General features: G+C 44.4%; 1 protein-coding gene across 1 annotated transcript in view; it reads left to right on the forward strand.

Moving 5' to 3' along the window:
• The first annotated feature begins 21,987 nt into the window (after positions 1-21,987).
• FECH (ferrochelatase) overlaps positions 21,988-23,240 on the forward strand; it is a 47,749-nt gene continuing 46,496 nt past the window's right edge. Inside the window, exon 1 of the mRNA XM_077462956.1 lies at positions 21,988-22,141. Coding sequence (XP_077319082.1) covers positions 22,078-22,141 — 64 coding nt within the window. The 5' untranslated portion in view covers positions 21,988-22,077. The remainder of the gene's footprint in view (positions 22,142-23,240) is intronic.

Below are 23,240 nucleotides of genomic sequence, written 5' to 3' on the forward strand. Positions count from 1 at the left end.
ATATATGCGGGGAAAACATCAAATAAGGGGAACTGTCTGTCCGCTGGCTTACATAGAGGAAACATAACAATACATATAACACTTCATACATATAAAATAAATATATATTGCATACTTGATAACATAATACATCCAGGAGGATCTGATATGCTGCAAAAGCAGCCTCTTCAGCCCTAAAAAAGTCACCTGGAGATCATAGAGCCCAGCATGAATGCACATTAATGTTATAATGTAGCGCTTTTTTATATAATGCTTTTTCCCCCAAAAACCTTTTGCTACACGCTGCATCGGAGAGTGGTAAAAGTAAGGAGTTGGCAATACAGCTGGGAGATCTGCCCCCTGAGCACATCAGGTGTATCCTAATGGATCCAGGAGCGAGATAACCTTGGATGATCTATACCAGCTGAATATCGGATGCTTAGGACTATATCATCATCTGGGCACCAACCTTCCCTTATACGTGTAATACCCCTGCAGGGGTTTTTGTAGCTGGTGAGTGGGAAAAAGCACCAAAAGTCACCTGGATTTTTTTTTTTTTTTCCTGTGTTCGCTACAATAGGAAGTCACTGAGCACTTTATAATCACTAAAGGTTTTGGTTTTGCTAGAATTGCATGGATTTGGACATTTAATCTGGACTTGGTTTATTTCACATTTGCATTTTGCTTATTTTGCATGCAATTTTTCTTTTTTTTTTTTTTTTTTTCCTGCACTGTATATTCATATCACGGCTTATTTTCACATTGTTAATATTTGTCACATGGGACACATATAACAACTTTTACATTTTAGCAATTAAGGAGTTTAGCACTCTGTAAGGCAACTTAGTAGATTCTTTGTTGCTTTTCAGACCTTTTTGTCTATCACATTTATTTTGTTTTAGCCACATGATTATTCATTTATTGATAGGACTGTCGTTTCTCACTATATAGGGAGCGCCGGATTACTTTCTTTTTTTTTTTTTTTTTTCATTCCAACCTTGTGTAGGCCTACAATCTTGTCCCTGACATCCTTTGACAGCTCTTTGGGCTTGGCCAGGGTGGAGAGATTGGAATCTGATTACTGCCTGTGGACAGGTGTCTTTTATACAGGTAACAAGATGAGATCGGGAACACTCTCTTTAAGCCCCCGTTCACACCTATGCGAATTAGATGCGGCTTATACAGCATGCAATTTGCAGAACATTTTAAAATACATTCATATGAATGCATCTGGTTCACATATGTGCATTGCATTCACACTGCGCATTGCATCAAAAACGTGTGCGTTTTCTGGGTATTGCGGTGCGAATTACAAGCCCATTATCTTCTATGGGAAAGCATCTGATTCGCAGATGCATTTCGTTCTGAACACAAATTCTCTTCTTCTCATTACACCTCCCCCTCTCCCTGCTCACTGATCCGTAGCTGCAGAGGAACCTCTGAGCAACTGATTTTTTTTCTTTGCAGTGACACCGGTGCTTTAATTCGCAACGCAAATGTGTGAACCCGGGCTGAAAGAGTGCTCCTAATCTCTGCTCGTTACCTGTATAGAAGACAGACACCTGGGAGCTAGAAATCTTGCTGAATGATAGGGGATCAAATACTTATTTTACTCATTAAAATGCAAATCTATTTAACTTTATTTTTTTTAAATGCTTTTTTTCTGGATATTTTTCTTATGTTGTCTCCCACTGTTAAAATAAACCGACCATTAAAATTATAGACTGATCCTTTTTTTTTTTTTTTTTTTTTTTTGTCAGTGGGCAAATGCAGGGGATCAAATACTCTTTTCACTCACTGTATTTGTCTAGCAACACACAAAAAAAATAAAAAATAAACTGAGTTGAACAGCTTTTCCCAACGCAGTGTACCATACCATGTGTGTGTTGGAGAAGCATTGCCTTAGTACATTGGGGTGCCATTCCAAAAAAATTGTGAAAAGTATTCTACCCCTTACAGAAGATTAGTACACCCAAAGCTGAGTTTGTGGATATCAGTGGCTTCATATTACCCCTGAAATTATTTTTCAAATATTTTAACACTTTTAACCTCTTCTTGACCAGCTGCCGGGGGTTATAATGCAGTAGGTTTGCTCCCCTGGATGAACCGCTGTAGCTGTATGTCGGCTCTTTAAGATGTTGTACCAGTGCGTATGCCCCGGCAGGCGCGATGACCACCGGTCACCAGCGATCACTCGTGACAGAGCGAGAGCCAGGATCTGTGTATGTAAACGCACAAATACCGGTTCTCTCAGTGGAGAGGAGAGAGATCGTGTGTTCCTACTAAGTAGGAACAACAATCTCTCTCCTCCTCCTAGTCAGCCACATTCCCCCCACAGTTAGGAACACGTAACCCCTTGATCGCCCTCTAGTGTTAACCCCTTCCCTGCCAGTGACATTTATACAGTAATTGGTGGCTATTTTTAGCTCTGATCACTGTAAAAATGTCACTGGTCCCAAAAAAGTGTCTGTGTCCTTCGCAATGTTCCAGTCTGATAAAAATTGCAGATCACCACCGCTACAAGTAAAAAAAAAAAGAAATGCCATAAATCTATCCCCTATTTTGTAGACGTTATAACTTTTACACAAACCAATCAATATACGCTTATTGCAATTTTTTATTTTTATTTTTTTTTAACCAAAAATATTTATAAGAATATATATTGGCCTGAACTGATGAAGAAATTTTTTTGTTTTTTTTTAGATATTATAACAAAGTACAAAATATTGTGTGCGTTTGTTTTTTTAAATTTGTCACGCTTTTTGTTTATAGCGCAAAATATAAAAACCGCAGAGGTGATACCACCAAAAGAAAGCTCTATTTGTGGGAGAAAAAAAAGGACATAAATTTTGTTTGGGTAGAACATCACAGGACCGCGCAATTGTCTGTTAAAGTGGCGACACAGTGCCGTTTCGCAAAAAAATGGCCTGGCCAGGAAGGGGGCAAATCCTTCCGGGGCTGAAATGGTTAATTCACCACAACCTCCTCAACCCAAGCTACTGGCTCAGCACTTTTGGTATTGTCAAGCGCCCTCTGCTGGAAAGTTCATAGAAACCACCACACTATTGGACTGCATCTCTTGGGAATCCTTTTTTTTGGGGGGGGGGGGGGGGAAGTAAACTGTCATCTGGTCCATATTCAGATGACAACCTTTCAATAAAAAAAATGTTTGTGATACGCTCCTTCCACATTATTAAATGTAACCTAGCATTGTATGTTGCAGTAATGTAAACATTAATGGGATCTCATAAAGGGAACAAATGCACACCGTATAATAAAGTATCATCTACCAGGGTCCTAGTAATGAGACTGTGCCCATGTTAATTTATAACATCCGTTTTAGCCCTACTATGGTCATGTTTCTGAGGCTAACCTGTAACTTTTAGTCTCTTAATAAAGGTTGTGCATTATCTAGAATGTGGCATCATTTCTAGGTATCTGCATTATAGGGGATTTGGGGGAATGTCTATACAGCAAAATTTCTGCTTACCAGCCTCAATGACCCATTACTCCTAAATTCATGGCTCGTCCTCTGCCTAAAGTAGGTACAAAGAAGGCAGCAATCCATGTGATTCCATTAAAAGGCTAGAATTATTGTATCTATGCATAAAAACCCTATATTATGCTTACCTACTTTGGGCTAAAGGGCCCCCTAGTCAGAGCTGAGGCAAGTTAAAGGGAACCTGTTGGGTTTTTAAAATGCATCCTCAGCCATGATAGCATAGGAAAGAGCTAAAACCTCTGCAAGGAGTTTTATTGTCTGTGTCCTCACTGGGGAGTTTCCCCTTCACTTCCTGTCTCTGTGTGTTCAAACAGAAAGTGAGAACAGTCTGACCAATGAGAACACAAATGATAAAACTGGATACATCCTATGTCAATTACTAAAAAAAAAAAAAAAATCTTTATATAAGTGGGGAGATCATGCTAATTGGATAGTGAGACTGTAGGCCCAGAAGGTTTAGATGGGTTTTAAACTGGTTTAGCAATGACGACCTTTTCCTGCTACACTGCTAGAATACCCTAAAGCTGCAGAGATCCACTGTTCCGTTTGGAGAATCTGGCCACAGGACTACTATTAGTTGCGCATTCCACAAATCTGGCCTTTATGGAAGAGTGGCAAGAAGATAGCCATTGTTGAAGGAAAGCCATAAGAAGTCCTGTTTTCAGTTTGCGAGAAGTCATGTGGGGGACACAGCAAACATGTGGAAGAAGGTGCTCTGGTCAGATGAGACCAAAGTTGAACTTTTGGGCCAAAAAGCAAAACGCTATGTGTGATGGAAAACTAACACTGCACATCATCCTGAACACACCATTCCCACCGTGAGACATGGTGGTGGCATCATGTTGTGGGGATGCTTTTCTTCAGCAGGGACAGGGAAACTGGTCAGAGTTGATGGGAAGATGGGTGGAGCCAAATACAGGGCAATCTTAGAAGAAAACCTGTTAGCTCTTGTACACACGGTCGGACATTCCGACAACCAAATCCGTCGGATTTTGTCCGAAACTTTTGTATACACACGGTTGGACAAAGTTGTCGGAAAATACGTTCGTTCAGAACGTGATGACGTTATTACGTTATGACGGGACTACATTCAGGCTAGTAGCCAATAGCTTTGATGTAGGAATTTGATCTGAGCATGCGTGGCACTTTGTCCGATCGGAAATTCTCTACACATGATCGGAGTATGTCCGATCTGAGCATTTTGTCTGAAAATTTTACCAACAAGTTGGAAAACTTGGTCCGTCGGACACTCCGACAGAAACAGTCCGATGGAGACCACACACAGTCGGAATATCCGACAAAACGGCCCGATCGGACACATTCCGTCGGAATCTCCAACCGTGTGTACAAGGGCTAAGAGTCTGCAAAAGACTTGAGACTGGGGAGAAGGTTCACCATCGAGCAGGACAATGACCCTAAACATATATCCAGAGCTACAATGGAATGGTTTAGATCAGTGATGGCGAACCTTGGCACCCCAGATGTTTTGGAACTACATTTCCCATGATGCTCATGCACCCTGCAGTGTAGTGGAGCATCATGGGAAATGTAGTTCCAAAACATCTGGGGTGCCAAGGTTCGCCATCACTGGTTTAGATCAAAGAATATTCATGTGTTAGAATGGCCCAGTCAAAGCCCAGACCTAAATCTAATTGAGAATCTGTGGCAAGACTTGAAAGTTGCTGTTCACAGACGCTCTCCATCCAATCTGACAGAGCTTGAGCTATTTTTCAAAGAAGAATGCGCAAAAATGTCACTCTCTAGATGTGCAAAGCTGGTAGAGACGTCTCCAAAAGACTTGCAGCTGTAATTGCAGCAAAAGGAGGTTCTACAAAGTATTGACTCGGGGGGGCTGAATACAAATGTAAATCACACTTTTCACATATTTATTTGTAAAAAAATGTTGAAACCCATTTATTATTTTTCTTCCACTTCACAATTATGTGCCACTTTGTGTTGATCTATCAGATAAAATCCCAATAAAATACATTTACATTTTCAGTTGTAACATGACAAAATGTGGAAAATGGCAAGGGGTAGGAATAGTTTTTCAAGGCACTGTAAGTTAATAAAATAAACACAATTTTATCAGATACATTTTAAAACCATATAGACATTAGATACATCACAAAGGCCACCAATCTGTGTCCTTCAAATTAGGTCTATGGATTTTATACTGCTTCTTCAGGACCCGCAAAGGTTTTGGTATGTTCAGAGAGCTTGTTCCCAATCATAAAAACAAATGTACAATGGGAATAGAGAAAGACAGGACTGGTCACATTTATATGATATACACAAACATATCAGTACAAACCGAAAATAAAAAAATATATATATTTCATATAGGTTTATACATTCCTTGTGTATGATATAAACCAAAAAAAATAAAAATAACAATACCTTTTATTTTGAATATATTCCTTAAGGCTGGGTTCACACTGCTGCGATGCGGGAAAGCTGCAAATCTACTGCAGGTTCCCGCATCGCATGCCTCCCGGCGGCAGTTCACACTGCCCTATGCGAACTGCTGGGAGTGTCACTGAAAAGTTAATGACACCCCCAGATCAGTTTGCATATCGCAGTGCGATCTGCGAACTCGGACAGGAATCGTATCGCATGGTGTGAACACCCATGCAATCCGATTCTGCTGCGGACCAAAAAAAGGGTCCTGTGCGAGCTTGGGCCGGGTGCGATGCGAATTCAGCCATACTATCTGTATGGCTGAGATCGCATGTGATTTGCACTGCAGTGCGGTGCGAATCACATCCGATCTCGTACACCGCAGCAGTGTGAACCCAGCCTAAAAGCTATCAAAAGATGTAAATCCATGTGTGCATTAAATGCCTTTGTAAATCCAGTTATTACAAAGTAACACAGACATCATCACTGGGCTGTACATAGCCTGTGCAGAGAGTTGTGGGAGGGGCTCAGCAGGCTCCACCCACTACAGGCTGCCTGCAGAAAACTACAGGAGGGGGCGGAGACAAGACCAGACACCCTGCACAAGGAGAGAGAGCAGCAGTGAGTGGTCTTTTTTTTTTAGAAGACGTTCCTGCGCAGAAATAAAGGTTCACACTGGATTACTGCATACATCTGGAAGAAATGCACAAAGCACACCAAGATTCAACGAAGATTACACAGGACTCTTGTATTTAGACAAAAATTGCTTATCTTGGAGTTCAGATTTTTTTTATTTTTTCTCAAACAAAAGATTTTTATTGAGCATAAAAAATAAGGTATACAAAAATCCAGAACACAATGGATATGGAAGACAGCAATAACAAGCCTGGGAAACAGTGTACCTAATACCATATGCAATGATGTAAAGTTTACTCATATAGCAAGTACAATTAAATGTTACTGTTAAACCATTAATACAAGGTCATCCATCCTAGAGTACAATATCATCACAATTATTGAAGTATACGGTCCATGACTAGGTCCGTGGGAGCTAAACCAGAGACGTCACATGGGGACTATGACATCGTAAGGGGGCGGGGTCACCATGTGACCAACCCATGTGACATATACCATGTGACACCGCCCCATTGTCACTATATAAGTGACCGCACAGCGCGGCTCTGGCATTCCGGCCGGAGAGATCGTCGAGTCAACATCTCCAGGAGAAGAAGAAGAAGAACAAGAAGAAGAACAAGAACGGAAGGCGGCGGCGGCGACGACAGCGGCGACAGAAGACCGGGCCACCGCCTGTAAAAGAGCTACAAGAAGGCGCGGTGGCCCGGCAGAAGAACCGAAGGCGGCGACAGAAGAACGGAAGACGGCGACAGAAGACCGGGCCACCGGACCAGGCGCGGTGGCCCGGCAGAAGAACCGAAGAGGGGGACAAGACCCCCGAAGTCGGGAGAAGAGGCCGGCGGCGGGGAGGAAGAAAGCCGGACTCCTCCGCTAGCAAAAGAGCTACACACACATAGCGGAGGAGTCCGGCGAGAAGACCCCCGAAGACGGAAGACCCCCGGAGCTGTGCAATAAAATATTTTTTCTCTGTGTTGTGTTTTTTATTGTACTTTAGTTCACAGGTGAATGGGTAGGGGTACATTGTACCCCATACTCATTCACATAGGGTGGGGGGCCGGTATCCGGGGGCCCCCTTCTTAAAGGGGGCTCCCGGATTCCGATAAGCCCCCCGCCCGCAGACCCCGACAACCAACGGCCAGGGTTGTCGGGAAGAGGCCCTTGTCCTCATCAACATGGGAACAAGGTGCTTTGGGGTGGGGGGGCCGCGCGGCCCCCCCTTCCCCAAGGCACCCCCCATGTTGAGGGCACGCGGCCTGGTACGGCTCAGGAGGGGGGGCGCGCTCGCTCGCCCCCCTTTCCTGGCCGGCCGGGTAGCGTGCTCGGACAAGGGTCTGGTGTGGACTTGGGGGGAACCCCCACGCCGATTTTTTTCGGCGTTGGGGTTCCCCTTTAAGCCCATTCCAGGCGGCGGAGCCCGCGACGTCTCCTTCGCGGGCCCCGCCTACCTGTACACGCGCTCGAAATGGGCGGATTTGCCTCCGCCTTACGTGGGCGAGTCCGTTCATTTCAAAAGTTGAGCGAACTGTTTGCCCAACCTTGTTCGTCAAACAGTCCGCTCGTGTGTGGGCAAGTCCGCTCATGCAAATTTTGAGCGGACTGTTTGATGAAACTGTTCGCCGAACAAGGTTGGGCAAACAGTCCGCGCGTGTGTACGCGGCCTAAGACTTCCAGTGCCTCAAAATTAGTCTGCAGGCCTTAAAAAGGGCTCTGGCAATGGCCTGTCTTGGAGTGTCCTCAACCGGAAGGTCATCTAATATACCCAACAAACAATATTTAGGGTCTTCTGGAATCTGAACCTGGAAGACCCGGTTAAGAGTATCTATGACCTTCTTCCAATATAAGTGCAACTTTGGGCACCTCCATAGGAGATGTATCAAATCCCCATGATCTCTGCAACACCTAGTGCAGGTGGGATCTAATCTCACTCCCATTCGAGCCAGTCTGGCCAGTGTATAATGCACCCTCAAGACTATATATAATTGGGAAAGTCATTGAGCGACATTTAATGAGCACTGGGTAACAGATTGTAGAACTTCTTCCCATTGTTCCTCCTCAAAGGCCCCCAAAATCCTGTTCCCACTGAGACACTACTTTAAAGTGGTTGTAAACCCTTACAACACTCTTTGACCTACAGGTAAGCCTAGATTAAGGCTTACCTGTAGGTCCAAGAAATATCTCCTAAACCTAAACGGTTTAGGAGATATTTGCCGAAAGACAGGCACCACTGTCTACGGCGCATGCGCCGTAGACAGCGGCGTGCAGGCGCACTGAGCACGGCACCGTCAACGATGCCGTGCCTGTCGGCTCCCGTGCGCATGCGCGGGAGTGATGTCATCACTGCTTCGCCGAATGACAGCGGCGGAGCAGCGAGACCCACCGAGAAGATGGATGCGCCGGACTACAGGGGACAGCGGTGACTTCGCTAGGCTCCTGTGTCAGGTAAGTGACACATAATGGGCTACTATGCGATGCATAGTAGTCCATTATGCTTTACCTTTGCAGGGAATGAAAGAGGAAGTAAACTCATCAGGGTTTACTTCCTCTTTAAGAGGTGAATCCAAAAGAAAATTATTCAGTAACATAGCATAACTGCTTGAAATAAACCCTTTATAATTGGAGACCTAAAACATATAATTAAAAATGGGAGTAGGCTCAGGTACCCATTGTTTTCCCCCACGTTGGGCCTTGAGTGCATGTTGGAGCTGCAAATAATAAAAATGCATAGACGATGGAAGCGAAAATGCAAATTGGAGATCAGGGAAGGCTTATTATTTCCCATTTGGAAAAATATGAGGCATGCGATTGATACCATATTGTCTCCACCTCACACCGTATTGCAGTTTAGCCACCTCCCAATAGTAATTGTTATCCCAAATAGGGCTGTATCTGGTAAACCCAGTGACATTTTGCATCTTTCTTGGAGTTCAGCTTTAATGTGAAGGACTCTCATCTTGGCCAAACACAAAGCAGTTTTGGAAGCAGGGCAGATGCTGTGTCCATATGGAGTGTCGCAATGCAGGAATAGGATGTGATATTCAGCCTTATTTACTCTCTTAACCCCTGAGGTGTGAGTGGGGTGGAGGGGGGGGGGGGGGGGGCACATTTATGAATGTGCAAGGGACGCACATCAAGCATGGTGTAGACAAGGACTAAGGGTGTTGTGGTTTCCGTAAAACACAATCTGCTGAACTGTCTTCTTTTACAGTACTTTGTGATGAGTTGGCATGAAACATTCTCACTAGCAGCTTATCATCTTCAAAGCTGCTTGGATGCTTTGTTGGTGTTCTTTGATGATTACTGAACAACCTGATAAAATGTGCAGAAAAACTGAAAACCAGTTGCAGCGTAAATTATCTCAGGGATGCAGTTTGACTCATATCAGACAAAAAGAATGCAGGTATAAGCAGTATCTAAGGAAATCAACCAATGAAGCTGTTCAAAGTGACTCCAGACATAACTTTTTCTCTTTTTATTTACGGTAGTGTTTATATATATATATACAGTGGGTGAAATAAGTATTGAACAGGTCACCATTTAAATATATTTCTAAAGGTGCTATTGACATGAAATGTTCATCACATGTTGGTAACAACCCATGCAATTCCATATATACAAAGAAACCAAAACAAATAAGTTCAGAAATGAAGTTCTGTGTAATAAAATGGAATGACACAGGCAAAAAGTATTGAACACACTAACCGAAATGTATTTAATAGTTGGTACAAACTCCTTTGTTGGTAATGACAGCTTCAAGATGGCTCCTGTATGGAGAAACTAGTTGCATGCGTTGCTCAGGTGTGATTTTGGCCCATTCTTCCACGGTCTTCAAATCTTGAAGGTTTTGTGGACCTCTTCTATGAACTCTGATCTTTAGTTCTTTCCATAGATTTTTTATTGGATTTAAAGCGGGAGTCCGCCGGGACTCCGCGTTTTTTTTTTTTTTAAAAGCCAGCAGCTACAAATACTGCAGCTGCTGACTTTTAAAATAGTGACACTTACCTGTCCAGGGCGCCCGCGATGTCGGCACCCGAAGCCGATCTCTAGATCGTCTGTCGGGTGCTGCCGCCGCCATCTTGGGTATGGGAATCAGGAAATGGAGCCTTTCGGCTTCATTTCCCGGTTCCCTACTGCACATGCGCGAATCGCGCTGCGCAATAAGGACGGTCCCCGCTGCCTCTGGGATCTGTGTGTTTCCCAGCAGGCAGCGGGGCACTTGCGGAAAGGGGCGGGCACTTGCGGAAAGGGGCATAATCTACGCCCCTTTCCGCAGAGAGCTATCCCGGAAGTGGGTGCAGAATACCTGTACTGTACAGGTATCTGCACCCCCCTCCCCCCTGAAAGGTGCCAATTGTGGCGCCGGAGGGGGGGAGGGTTCCGATGAGCGGAGGTCCACTTTAGGGTGGACCTCCGCTTTAAGTTAGGTGATTGGCCAGGCCATTCTAGCAGCTTTATTGTATTTCTTTGAAACAAATTGAGAGTTTCTTTGGCTTTGTGTTTGGGATCATTGACTTGCTGAAATGTCCACCCTCGTTTCATCTTCATCATCCTGATAGATGGCACCAGATTTTTATCAAGAATGTCCTTGTGCATTTTTTCTATTCATCCTTCCTTCAATGATATGAAGTTTGCCATATGCTGAAAAACAGCCCCACACCATGATGTTCCCACCCCAAACTTCACTGGTGTGGTATGCGGGTGTTTTTGGGGTGATGTGCCATTTGACCTCCAAACATGGTGTTTATTATGGCATCCAAAGAGTTCAATTTTGGTTTCATCTGACCAGACTGTATTCTCCCAGTATTTTACAGGCTTATCTAAATGTTGTGCAGCAAACTTTAAACGAGCTTCAACATGCTTTTTCTTCAACAGTGAAGTCTTGCGTGGTGAGCGTGCATACAGGCCATGGCAGCTGAGTGCATTACTTATTGTTTTCTTTTAAACAATTGTACCTGCTAATTCCAGGTCTTTCTGAAGCTCTCCACAAGTGGTACTTAGTTCTTGGATAACTCTTCGGATCATTCTTTTCACTTCTCTGTCAGAAATCTTGCGAGGAGCACCTGGTCGTGACCGGGTTTTATGATGAAATTATGTTTTTTCCACTTCTAGATTATGGCCCCAACCGTGCTCACTGGAACATTCAGAAGTTTAGAAATCCTTCTGTAACCAATGCCATCAGTATGTTTTGCAACAATAGGGTTGCAAAGGTCTTGAGAGAACTCTTTCCTTTTACCCATCATGAGATGTTTCTTGTGTGACACCTTGGTAATGAGACACCTTTTTATAGGCCATCAGTTGAGACTGAACCAGGTGGTAAAAATTTGCAATGACAAGGGGCAGGGTTGCTTTCTAATTACTGATAGATTTCAGCTGGTGTCATTCCATTACTTTTTGCACCTCCCTGTAGTCACGTGTTCAATACTTTTCCCCTGTGTCATTCCATTTTGTTACACATAACTTAATTAATGTATCTGTGCAAACACTTTAGGCAGGTTTAAGGCAATACTATAAAGTAAGAATGCTTTCCCCCTAAGAATGACTATTCTTTGGTTTAAAACCAGCATACACAGCATGCAACCAGTTCATACACTTGCACTAAGCCCTGGTTCACATTGGTGCATTTTGACATGCGATTTGACGTGTCAAATCGGCAGCAATTGCTGGCAATGGCACCGCCCTAATTGTTGCAATGCTGCATTTGCTACATATTAACATATGTGCAGAAACCCACACAGATGTCTGTGAAATTGCCGCCTAAATTGGGACTGACATGCGGGAGTGAAATAATGCGAGTTCAGTTGAACTGGAACGGCTTCATTTGCGCAGCTCAGTAGGAACCAGGGCTAAGTGGGGGATTTTGTAGGATTAGAGTCAGGTGTATGATTAATCAATTATAACACGCAGGTGCTAGTGATCATCAATTTCATATTTAGGTTGAAATACAATCATTAACAGAAACAGTGTAATAGGCTTAAATAATGGGTGAGGAACAGCCATACTCTGCTACTAAGGTGAGGTTGTGGAAGACAGTTTCATGTCCTAGGTCATACACCATGGCAAGACTGAGCACAGCAACAAGACACAAGGAAGTTATACTGCATCAGTAAGGTCTCTCCCAGGCAAAGGTTTCAAAACAGACTGGGATTTCAAGATGTGCTGTTAAAGCTCATTTGAAGAAGCACAAAGAAACGGGCAACGTTGAGGACCATAGACGCAGCAGTTGGCCAAATAAACTTAATGAAGCAGATGAAAGACCCATCATGCTTACTTCACTTCAACATCAGAAGAAGTCCAGCAGTATCATCAGTACAGAACTGACAGAAACCAGTGGGACCCAAGTACACCCATCTACTGTACAGGAAATTTTGACCAGAAGCGGTCTTCATGGCCAAAAAGCCATACCTCTGACATGGGAACAGGGCTAAGCAAGGCATCTATCCATGAAAACATAGGAACTGGGGTGCAGGAAAATGGGAGCAGGTGCTCTGGACTGATTAATCAAAATGTGAAATACTTGGCTGTAGCAGGAGGCAGTTGGCGGTGAAGGGCTGGAGAGAGGTACAATAATGAATTTCTGCAGGCAACCTTGAAGCACGGTGGGAGTTCCTTGTAAGTTTGGTGCTATATTTCTGCTAATGGAGCTGGAGATTTGGTCCCCATCAATGGTGTCCTCAATGCTGAGAAACACAGGCAGATACTTATCCATCATGCCATACCATCAGAGAGGCGTGTGATTGGCTCCAAATTTATTCTGCGGCAGAAAAACAACCCCAAACATACAGCCAATGTCATTAGAACTATCTTTAGTGTACAGAAGAACAAGGAGTCCTGGAAGTGATGGTTTGGCCCCAACAGAGCCCTGATCTCAACATTATCAAGTCTGCCTGGGATTACATGAAGAGACAGAAGGATTAGAGGCAGCCTACATTCGCCGAAGATCTGTAGTTAGTTCTCCAAGATGTTTGGAACAACAACCTACCTGCCAAGTTCCTACAAAAAGGTTGTGCAAGTGTATCTAGAAGAATTGATGCTGTTTTAAGGTAAAGGGTGGTCACACCAAATATTGATTTCATTTGGATTTCTCTGCTGTTCATTTACTTTCCATTTTGTTAATTGATAAAAAATAAACCATTAAATGGGTTGTAAAGGTAGAAGTTTTTTTTTTTTTATCTTAATGCATTATGATAAAAGGCCTTCTGTGTGCAACCACCCCCTCAGCCCCCTAACACTTACCTGAGGTCCCTCTCTGTCCAGTGATGGCCAAGAGTGTTGCCAATGGCTCACGCTGCTGTCAATCAAAGTCAGCTAGCCAATCAGGAGACAGAGGAGACTGGGCTGAGTTTGGGGCTCTGTGTCTGAAAGGATTGGGTGTCCCCGTAGCAAGCTGCTTGCTGTGGGGGCACTGAACAGGAAGGAGGAGCCAGGAGTGGGAAGAGGGACCCGAGAAGAAGAGGACAGAACAGCATCCAAGTGCAATGTGCTAATTAAAAGGTGCTAAACAGGTGGAAAAAAAAATCCCTTGATTAGAAATTAATTATAAAAATATTATAAATAAATAAAGTAAAAATATAATCTATAAGAAATATGATATAAAAAAAATATCTATATATTTTGGGGGGTCAATCCACATCCAAACCCCAGCATAAATACATATATAAAAAATTGATAAATACGTGTTGAATTAAATAATTACTGATGTCCCTAATTATAACGGACAATAGGTGAATATATTACACTATAATATGAATCCTCGGTGTCACAAAGGAAGAAAATATTAAATATAAAAATTAATAAATAATCCAGAGAATATGTGCAGAGCCACACACCAGTGTCACTACTAAATGATATAAGGCATATAGTGGTAATTGATTGCACCTCATTTAAAGTCCCAGAGCCCATTTGCAGCAACATACTGGCATAGTAGAAGAGGTAGTAGAAGTGTAGAGTCGTTCTTTGCTTCCGATCATGCTTTTTTTTTTTCTATTCAGTTATTTCCATACGATTACTGTACACATGAAATGAAAATCAGATGTTCGCTTACGATAACAAATTTCTAGCTTTCACCCTCAGTTTTTGTTGTCCAAAAAGTCAGGATGGGCTGTCGTAAGCACTTTACTAATGATCAGATAATTGGCTGATTTTTTCTCATATGGATTTTTTTGTACGATTTTCATATTGTGTGTAGGGGCCATAAGCTTCAGACCTGTTTTTGTAAAATGATGATATATCGTAAGGCCTTCTATTGTCCTCAGCTGGACACCCTCCTCTCTCATCCTTTTCCTTCCTTCATCCTGTCTCTCTTGGCTCTTTCCTCCATATGGATCACCTGATCATTTCTTGGTCTTTTTTCTGTCTTTTTTCCCAGAGCTTCATCACATTGCGGCATTCCCAATTTTCTTCATAATGTTTTTTTTTTTTTTTTATTAGTTGGAGGCACAAGAGACTAAACATAAGAAATTTGTATTTTTCTGTCACATTGGGAACATGAATGCAATGAAGGAATATAACAATGCAGGTATTGTTGAGTGGCACAGACATTTATTGTTTATTCCCTAAGTAATTTAGACTGCGCTAGAACAGGTCAAACATTATACTGTATTTTTGAAATGTCATGTTGTATTTTTTATGGTGCCTTTGGAAAATTATAGATGTAGGTTTAGATTCTTGTAAAACCTTTGAGTGATATTAAAGATTCCATTATTGTTATAAGTTAAAATAAACACTGACACTGAATCCACAGTCAATTCTTTAAATATGGCAGTGCAACAGCTCCGAGATATAGTCGGGATGCAACACTCATATATAAAGGGACTGTGGCTACAATTGGATGACCATGAGGATCGCCATCACAGGAATAACATATGGCTAGGATTGCCAGAAGTCGCAGGAGATGAAGATTTATGGACCATGGTCACAAAGATATTTAACTTGCTCCTGGGTAAATCACTCACAAGCCCAAATGAAATAGAACAGGTACATTGGACGGCAGGATTTAGGAACCCAGTCCTCAACCAAACCATCAAATGTCTGGTGTCATAACTGATCAGATGTGCAGCACCATGGCAGTTGCAGATAAAACAGAAGCAGCTTCCTTGACTGTAAAGTATAGGAGGATTTAATTCTGCTTTAAGGCTGTCAGCAGATTGGCCTCTACAAATTCAGCAGTGCCTAAAAATGGAGAGCAACTCAGCATGTACAGAGCAGGGTGAGACAGTGTATTACTGGATTTTAAACAGTACTATAGACACCTAAAATATGTTTACCATAGCTATATCTGCAAAATGGGGCCAGCCGGAAGTGATCTAGCAGGACTAAAATTCCACTTTAACTACCTCTCGCCCTCCATAAAGACAAATAACGGCAGGCGGGATGCTCTGTTGTTCTGGGACAGCGTCATATGACTCGCAGTGTGGTGATCACGGGAACGCTGTCACTGGTACACGGCCCGACCCCGATCTTGGCAAAGAGCCGATGATGTTGCTATTTACCCATGTGATCAGCTGTGTCCAATCACAGCTGATCACATGTAAACAAGGAAATGTTGGTTATTGGCTTTCCTTGCCTCATACTGACCGAGTGTGAGGAGAGCTGAGCTGATCAGCGGCATCTCCTCACAGGGGAGACCTGTACAGATAGTCAGTGCAGCCCCAACGGTGACCAGCAGTGATGCCTATTTGTGTCCATCAGTGAGGCCAATCTGTGCACATCTGTGATGCAAGTCAGTGCTGCCTTTCTGTGCCCATCTGTGCTGCCTATCATTGCCCATCAGGACAATTGCCCATCAGGGTTACTATCGGTTTCCTTGTTCCAGAGGGAAGCCAGTAGTGACATTGGCAGCTCCATGGAATGCACGGCCCGAGCGGAGCTGCCTGTAAGGTAAGTGAGGTTGCATTTGATGGAGCACAGTGAGGCTGCATATAATGGGACACAGCAAGGCTGTATATGATGGGGCACAGCGAGGCTGCATATGATGGGACACAGCAAGGCTGCATATGATGGGACACATCGAGGCGGCATATGATGGGACACAGCGAGGCGGCATATGATGGGACACAGTGAGGCGGCATATGATGGGACACAGATAGGCTGCATGTGATGGGCACAGTGGCTGTATTCGATGCTGCACAATGGCTGCATTTGATGGCACAGTGAGAGCATTTAATAATAATGGCTGTGTTTGATGGTACAGTGGTGGCAATTGATGGGCACAGTGGCTGCATTTGATGGTACAGTGGTGGTAATTGATGGGCACAGTGGCTGCATTTGACAGCACAATGGGAGCATTTGATATGACACAGTGGCTGCATTTGATGGCACACTGGCTGAGTTTGAAGGGCACAGTGGTGGCAATTGATGGGCACAGTGGCTGCGTTTGATGGCACAGTGGCTGCGTTTGATGGTACAGTGGCGACAATTGATGGGCACAGTGGCTGCATTTGATGGCACAATGGGAGCATTTGATATGGAACAGTGGCTGCATTTGATGGCACAGTGGTTGCCTTTGATGGCACAGTGGCTGCGTTTGATGACACAGTGGCGACAATTGATGGGCACAGTGGCTGTGTTTGATGGCACAGTGCCTGCGATTGATGGTACAGTGAGGCTGCAATTGATGGTTTTTTTTTCAGAATTTTTCAGTTTGTTTGCACCCCCCAAAATTTTTTAGCGCGAGCTGCCACTGGTGGTACCTATCCATGCTGCCCATCAGTGCTGCATATCAGGTTTGTCTATCAGTGCCATCTCATCAGTACAGCCTTATCAGTACACATCAGTGAAGGAGCATAACTACTAAGTTACAACATTTTCTAACAAAAACTAAGAAAAGCTTTTTTTTTTTTCAATATTTTTTGTCATTTTTTTGTTTTTAAATGAAAAAAAAACAGCTGAAAGAAAACTCTATTTGGGTACAATGTTGCATGACTGCACAATTGTCAAAGTGTGTTTTGTTTTGTTTTTTTTCTACGTTCATTTATGCAGTTAAAAAGTTAAAAAACCTTTTCGTTTTACTTTTACAACCACTTTAAAACTACACTAAAAATTTACTCTCTAAAAAAAAACATTCATAAGGGTTTTCCAATGAAATGTGGAGCCACAGGTAGCCTAAGAGGTCTCCCATTTTGCAAATTTGCACTACAGAACGTGTTCCATAGGAAACCATGGGAGTAGTGCAAATGTGCAAAATGCAAAAAGCACTAAAAATGCATAGGTGTGAATCCAGCCTACGAAATTGAAAATAGGTCTATGCCCCGTACACATGAGCGGAATTTCCGTCGGAAAAATCTTGGATGGTTTTTCCAATGGAATTCCGCTCAAGCTTGGCTTGCATACACACGGTCTCTGAACTTTCGACCGTCAAGAACGAGGTGACATACAACACTATGATGGGCCGAGAAAATGGGGTTCAATGCTTCCAAACGTGCGTCGAATTGTTTACGAGCATGTGTGTTTTTTTTTTTTGCGTGACGGAATTGCATACAGACGAACGGAATTTCCGATAGGAACTTTTTCCGATGGAAAAATAGAGAACCCGCTCTCAACCTTTGGCTGCCAGCAAAAGTCCGATGGAGCATACACACGGTCGGAATTTCCGACCAAAAGCTCTCATCGGGCTTTTGCTGGCCGAATTTCTGCTCGTGTGTAGGGGGCATAAGATGTTGTTCACATATCATTGGGTAAAAGTTGCAAACACCATTTCAATATTTGCATGTTACTTATGTGAATTAGGATATAATGATATATACATTACAATAATAACAGTATACAGCATACCTTCTGCTAAGCTTTTTCAAAACATTTGGCAAGATTTGAGCAGTTTTGTTGAAGCAATAAAAGGCATGCCTGCTCAGTGTATCATAGCGGAATTTAAGTCCACTTTAAAGGCTCATTTAGACTTGCGTTTGGGGGGGATGGGGTATACACATTCCATTTTAACTATCCCCCATACACCCTCCCCCTTAAAGTGGAAAAAAACCTATTGGTTCAACTCTTTCCTAAACCACTTATATTCAAGCATGCCATGAATGATAACTGTCACAGTTGCTTGTGCTCGCAGCTGGACTGCTGCTTAGGACTGGGGTAAAGTCATCTTCTCTGACTAATCCTGTTTCCAATTGTTTGGGGCATCCAGAAAAAACCTTGTCCAGAGAAGAAAAGGTGAGCGCTACCAACAGACTTGTGTCATGCCAACAGTAAAGCACCCTGAGACCATTCATGTGTGGGGTTCCTTCTCAGTCAAGGGAGTGGGCTCACTTACAATTCTGCCCAAGAACACCACCATGAATAAAGAATGGTACAAAAACATCCTCCGAGAGGAACTTCTCCCAACCATCCAAGAACAGTTTGGTGAGTATCAATGCCTTTTCCAGCATGATGGAGCACCTTTATATTGGGCAAAAGTGATAACTAAGTGGCTTGGGGAACAAAACATGGAAGCTTTTGGCCAGGAGACTCCCCAGACTTTAATCCCAATGAGAACTTGTGCTCAATCCTCGAGGTGGGTGAACAAAAAACCTCCACAAATTCTGACAAACTCCAAGCATTGATTATATAAGAATGGGCTGCCATGAGTCAGGATGTGGCCCAGAAGGTAATTGATGGCATGCCAAGGAGAATTGCAGAGGTCATGAAAAAGAAGGATCAACACTGCAAATATTGGCTCTCTGCATAAATGTAATGTAATTGTCAATAAAAGCCTTTGACAACTTATGAAATGCTTGTAATTATACTTCAGTACACCATAGTAACACCTGACAAAAAGATCAAAAAACACTAAAACAGCAGACTTTGTCAACTGAAAATGTAGTGTTCACTTCCGAATGATCGGTCCTGGGTGCAGACAGTCTGAATCCAGGGTCGATCGTTGCCCAGTAGTTGCACCATGAGTGTAAGAGGTGCAGGAGCCGTCAGCCTCACATTTCTACCAATTATAGGGCTTCTGCCTGCAGCTGATCATCTGGAGGCCTCGCTGAGCCTCCTGCATCCAATTGCTAATGGACCTATTCACATGTGTGAATGGAGCCTCATACAGCAGAGATCCTGTGTTGTGCATGCGCATGTGCAGAAATGTGGTGGGGTCCTGCCAGTAATAGGGCGTGCCTGCACATGTGTTCCCCTTTATTCAGAGTTGTACACTTCTTGGGAAGGAAGGAATGAGGGGGAGGAGGTCCCCTCTAAGAAAAGCCTGCAGAGTGCAGAGGACAGCTGAGGATTGCTAGCCGGATGATCAGGGAATGTCCTGCATAGAACACATTGCACACACAGAACACATTGCACACACAGAACACATTGCACACACATAGAACACATGATTGCACACACACATAGAACACATTGTACACATAGAACACGTTGCACGTGTAGCGGCGGGCTCCTGAAGAGCAAGCGCTATGCGTTTTTCTAAAATGAAAGTTGCCTAAACTGCAGTTTGGTTTGGGTATATTTGTCTAAATTGGACTTCAGCAACAGTCTGACTGGACTGTGAAATGTTCAGCCTGGCCACAGGGAGCGCTGTCTCTTCTGGCAGGCGTGGAACTATGGTCTGGTCAGGTGCTTAAATTACTCTTCTTTTGGAGCCAGGTCAGTGGGAGCGGCCCTCTCGCTGTGCCCTCTGGGAGAGGGTATTTAAGATGCGGACGTCACGTGGTTCAGGGCTTCCGGTGCAGTATGAAGTTCTGATTACCTGGTCCTCCTGTCCAGCCCCCAGGAAGGCTATGGCCTAGGGTGCGGATCCACCCGACTTTAATGTCTCCGGGCTGGCTAGCCCAAGGCAAGGAAACTAAAGGAGGATTCTGAGTTGGATGGGTGCTGTCTCCGGTTCGGGAGAGACCCATTGAACTTCGAACATTCCAGGGGAGGACTCTTTAGAAGAACACCACGTACGAGTTGGTTTTCTTAACAAGAGCCTGGAAGGGCTGAAGTAACAGAAAGAATCCGGTCTTGTGGATATCGCCAAGCAGGCTGAAAGATCCAGGTATCCTACAAGTGTTCTACAGCTTAGTTTCCCTATGTGTTCTGCAACAACGTCGGTGATAAAGACTTTGCTCCTGAGTAAGCACCTTGTTGGCTGCTAGGCCTTGTGAGAGAGGGACTGTCCAACCCGAGTGCTCATCCAGCTGTGAGTGGCTATTCTCTGGATGGAGTCAAAGTAAGCAAGTTCTTCAACATTTTTGGACTTTGACATTGAGAGTACCTGAACCTCCTTCCCAACCCTCTGATCCCAAGTTGAAAGACTGTTCAATGGTTTGAGTTTTGCAAATAAAATCCATTCAACTGGATCTATTGTCAGTCTCAAGTTACTGGGCCATCTACCACGGGACATCCCCTAGATGTGTCACAAGGAGAACAGAAGGTAACGGTAATCCCAAAAATAACCAGCAGCTCCTTCAGGGGTTAGTGCTACACACACATAGAAAACATTGCACACACACAGAACACATTGCACACACATAGAACACATTGCACACACATAACACATTGCACACACATAGAACACATTGCACACATAGGACACATTGCACACACATAGAACACATTGCACACATAGAACACATTGCACACACATAGAATACATTGCACACACATAACACATTGCACACACATAGAACACATTGCACACACATAGAACACATTGCACACACATAGAACACATTGCACACATAGGACACATTGCGCACACATAGAACACATTGCACACATAGAACACATTGCACACATAGGACACATTGCACACACATAGAACACATTGCACACATAGAACACATTGCACACATAGGACACATTGCACACACATAGAACACATTGCACACATAGAACACATTGCACACACATAGAACACATTGCACACATAGAACACATTGCACACACATAGAATACATTGCACACACATAACACATTGCACACACATAGAATACATTGCACACACATAACACATTGCACACACATAACACATTGCACACACATAGAACACATTGCACACACATAGAACACATTGCACACACATAGGACACATTGCACACATAGGACACATTGCACACACACAGAACACATTGCGCACACACAGAACACATTGCGCACACACAGAACACATTGCGCACACACATAACACATTGCGCACACACAGAACACATACAGAACACATTGCACACACATAGAACACATTGCACACACATAGAACACATTGCACACACAGAACACATTGCACACACAGAACACATTGCACACACAGAACACATTGCACACATGGCTTCCAATGGAATATTGAGAAGATCAGAAATAGTACATAGGAGAAGATGGGTGTGACGTCATGCAGTGCTCGTCCTATGAGGGGTGGTGTGAGGTTAGCTCCCTCCTGCTCATCTACACACCATTCATACACACACAATGTCACTCAGAGCCACGCCCCTCCTCTGACCACGTGCAAGAACTTTCCCCTATTGGCAGGAGATACAACATGACGTCGGTGTAGGGGGCTGGATTGGGTGCAAGGTGGGCGGTGCCCCGGCCTCCTATGGAGTGACATGTGAGGGGAGCTTGTGTAACCTGCAGTCTGTCCGGACACTGAGGGAATGCTGAGAGCCCGGAACATGGCCGCCGCCTACAGAGCCCTGCACCGCCTCCTACTACCTCACTGTGAGTGCAATGTACTGACCGGGGTCACCATGACAACACCCCCCCTGTGTGTACACTGAGCTGCACTATATCCCCCCCCCATGTGTACACTGAGCTCCACTATATTCCCCCCTGTGTGTACACTGAGCTCCACTATATCCCCCCCCCCTGTGTGTACACTGAGCTCCACTATATCCCCCCCCCCCCCTGTGTGTACACTGAGCTCCACTATATCCCCCCCCCCCCCCTGTGTGTACACTGAGCTCCACTATATCCCCCCCCCCCTGTGTGTACACTGAGCTCCACTATATTCCCCCTGTGTGTACACTGAGCTCCACTATATCCCCCCCCCCCCCTGTGTGTACACTGAGCTCCACTATATCCCCCCCCCCCCCCTGTGTGTACACTGAGCTCCACTATATCCCCCCCCCCCCTGTGTGTACACTGAGCTCCACTATATTCCCCCCTGTGTGTACACTGAGCTCCACTATATCCCCCCCCCCCCCCTGTGTGTACACTGAGCTCCACTATATTCCCCCTGTGTGTACACTGAGCTCCACTATATTCCCCCCTGTGTGTACACTGAGCTCCACTATATCCCCCCCCCCTGTGTGTACACTGAGCTCCACTATATCCCCCCCCCCCCCTGTGTGTACACTGAGCTCCACTATATTCCCCCTGTGTGTACACTGAGCTCCACTATATTCCCCCCTGTGTGTACACTGAGCTCCACTATATTCCCCCCCCCCCCTGTGTGTACACTGAGCTCCACTATATCCCCCCCCCCGTGTGTACACTGAGCTCCACTATATTCCCCCCCCCCCTGTGTGTACACTGAGCTCCACTATATCCCCCCCCCTGTGTTTACACTGAGCTCCACTATATCCCCCCCCCCTGTGTGTACACTGAGCTCCACTATATCCCCCCCCCCCCCTGTGTGTACACTGAGCTCCACTATATTCCCCCTGTGTGTACACTGAGCTCCACTATATTCCCCCCTGTGTGTACACTGAGCTCCACTATATTCCCCCCCCCCCCTGTGTGTACACTGAGCTCCACTATATCCCCCCCCCCGTGTGTACACTGAGCTCCACTATATTCCCCCCCCCCCTGTGTGTAC

Source organism: Lithobates pipiens, unplaced genomic scaffold (assembly GCF_037356315.1).
Source record: "Lithobates pipiens isolate NorthernLeopardFrog02 unplaced genomic scaffold, aLitPip1_a1.2 Scaffold_3, whole genome shotgun sequence".
In the NCBI taxonomy this organism is placed as follows: domain Eukaryota; kingdom Metazoa; phylum Chordata; class Amphibia; order Anura; family Ranidae; genus Lithobates; species Lithobates pipiens.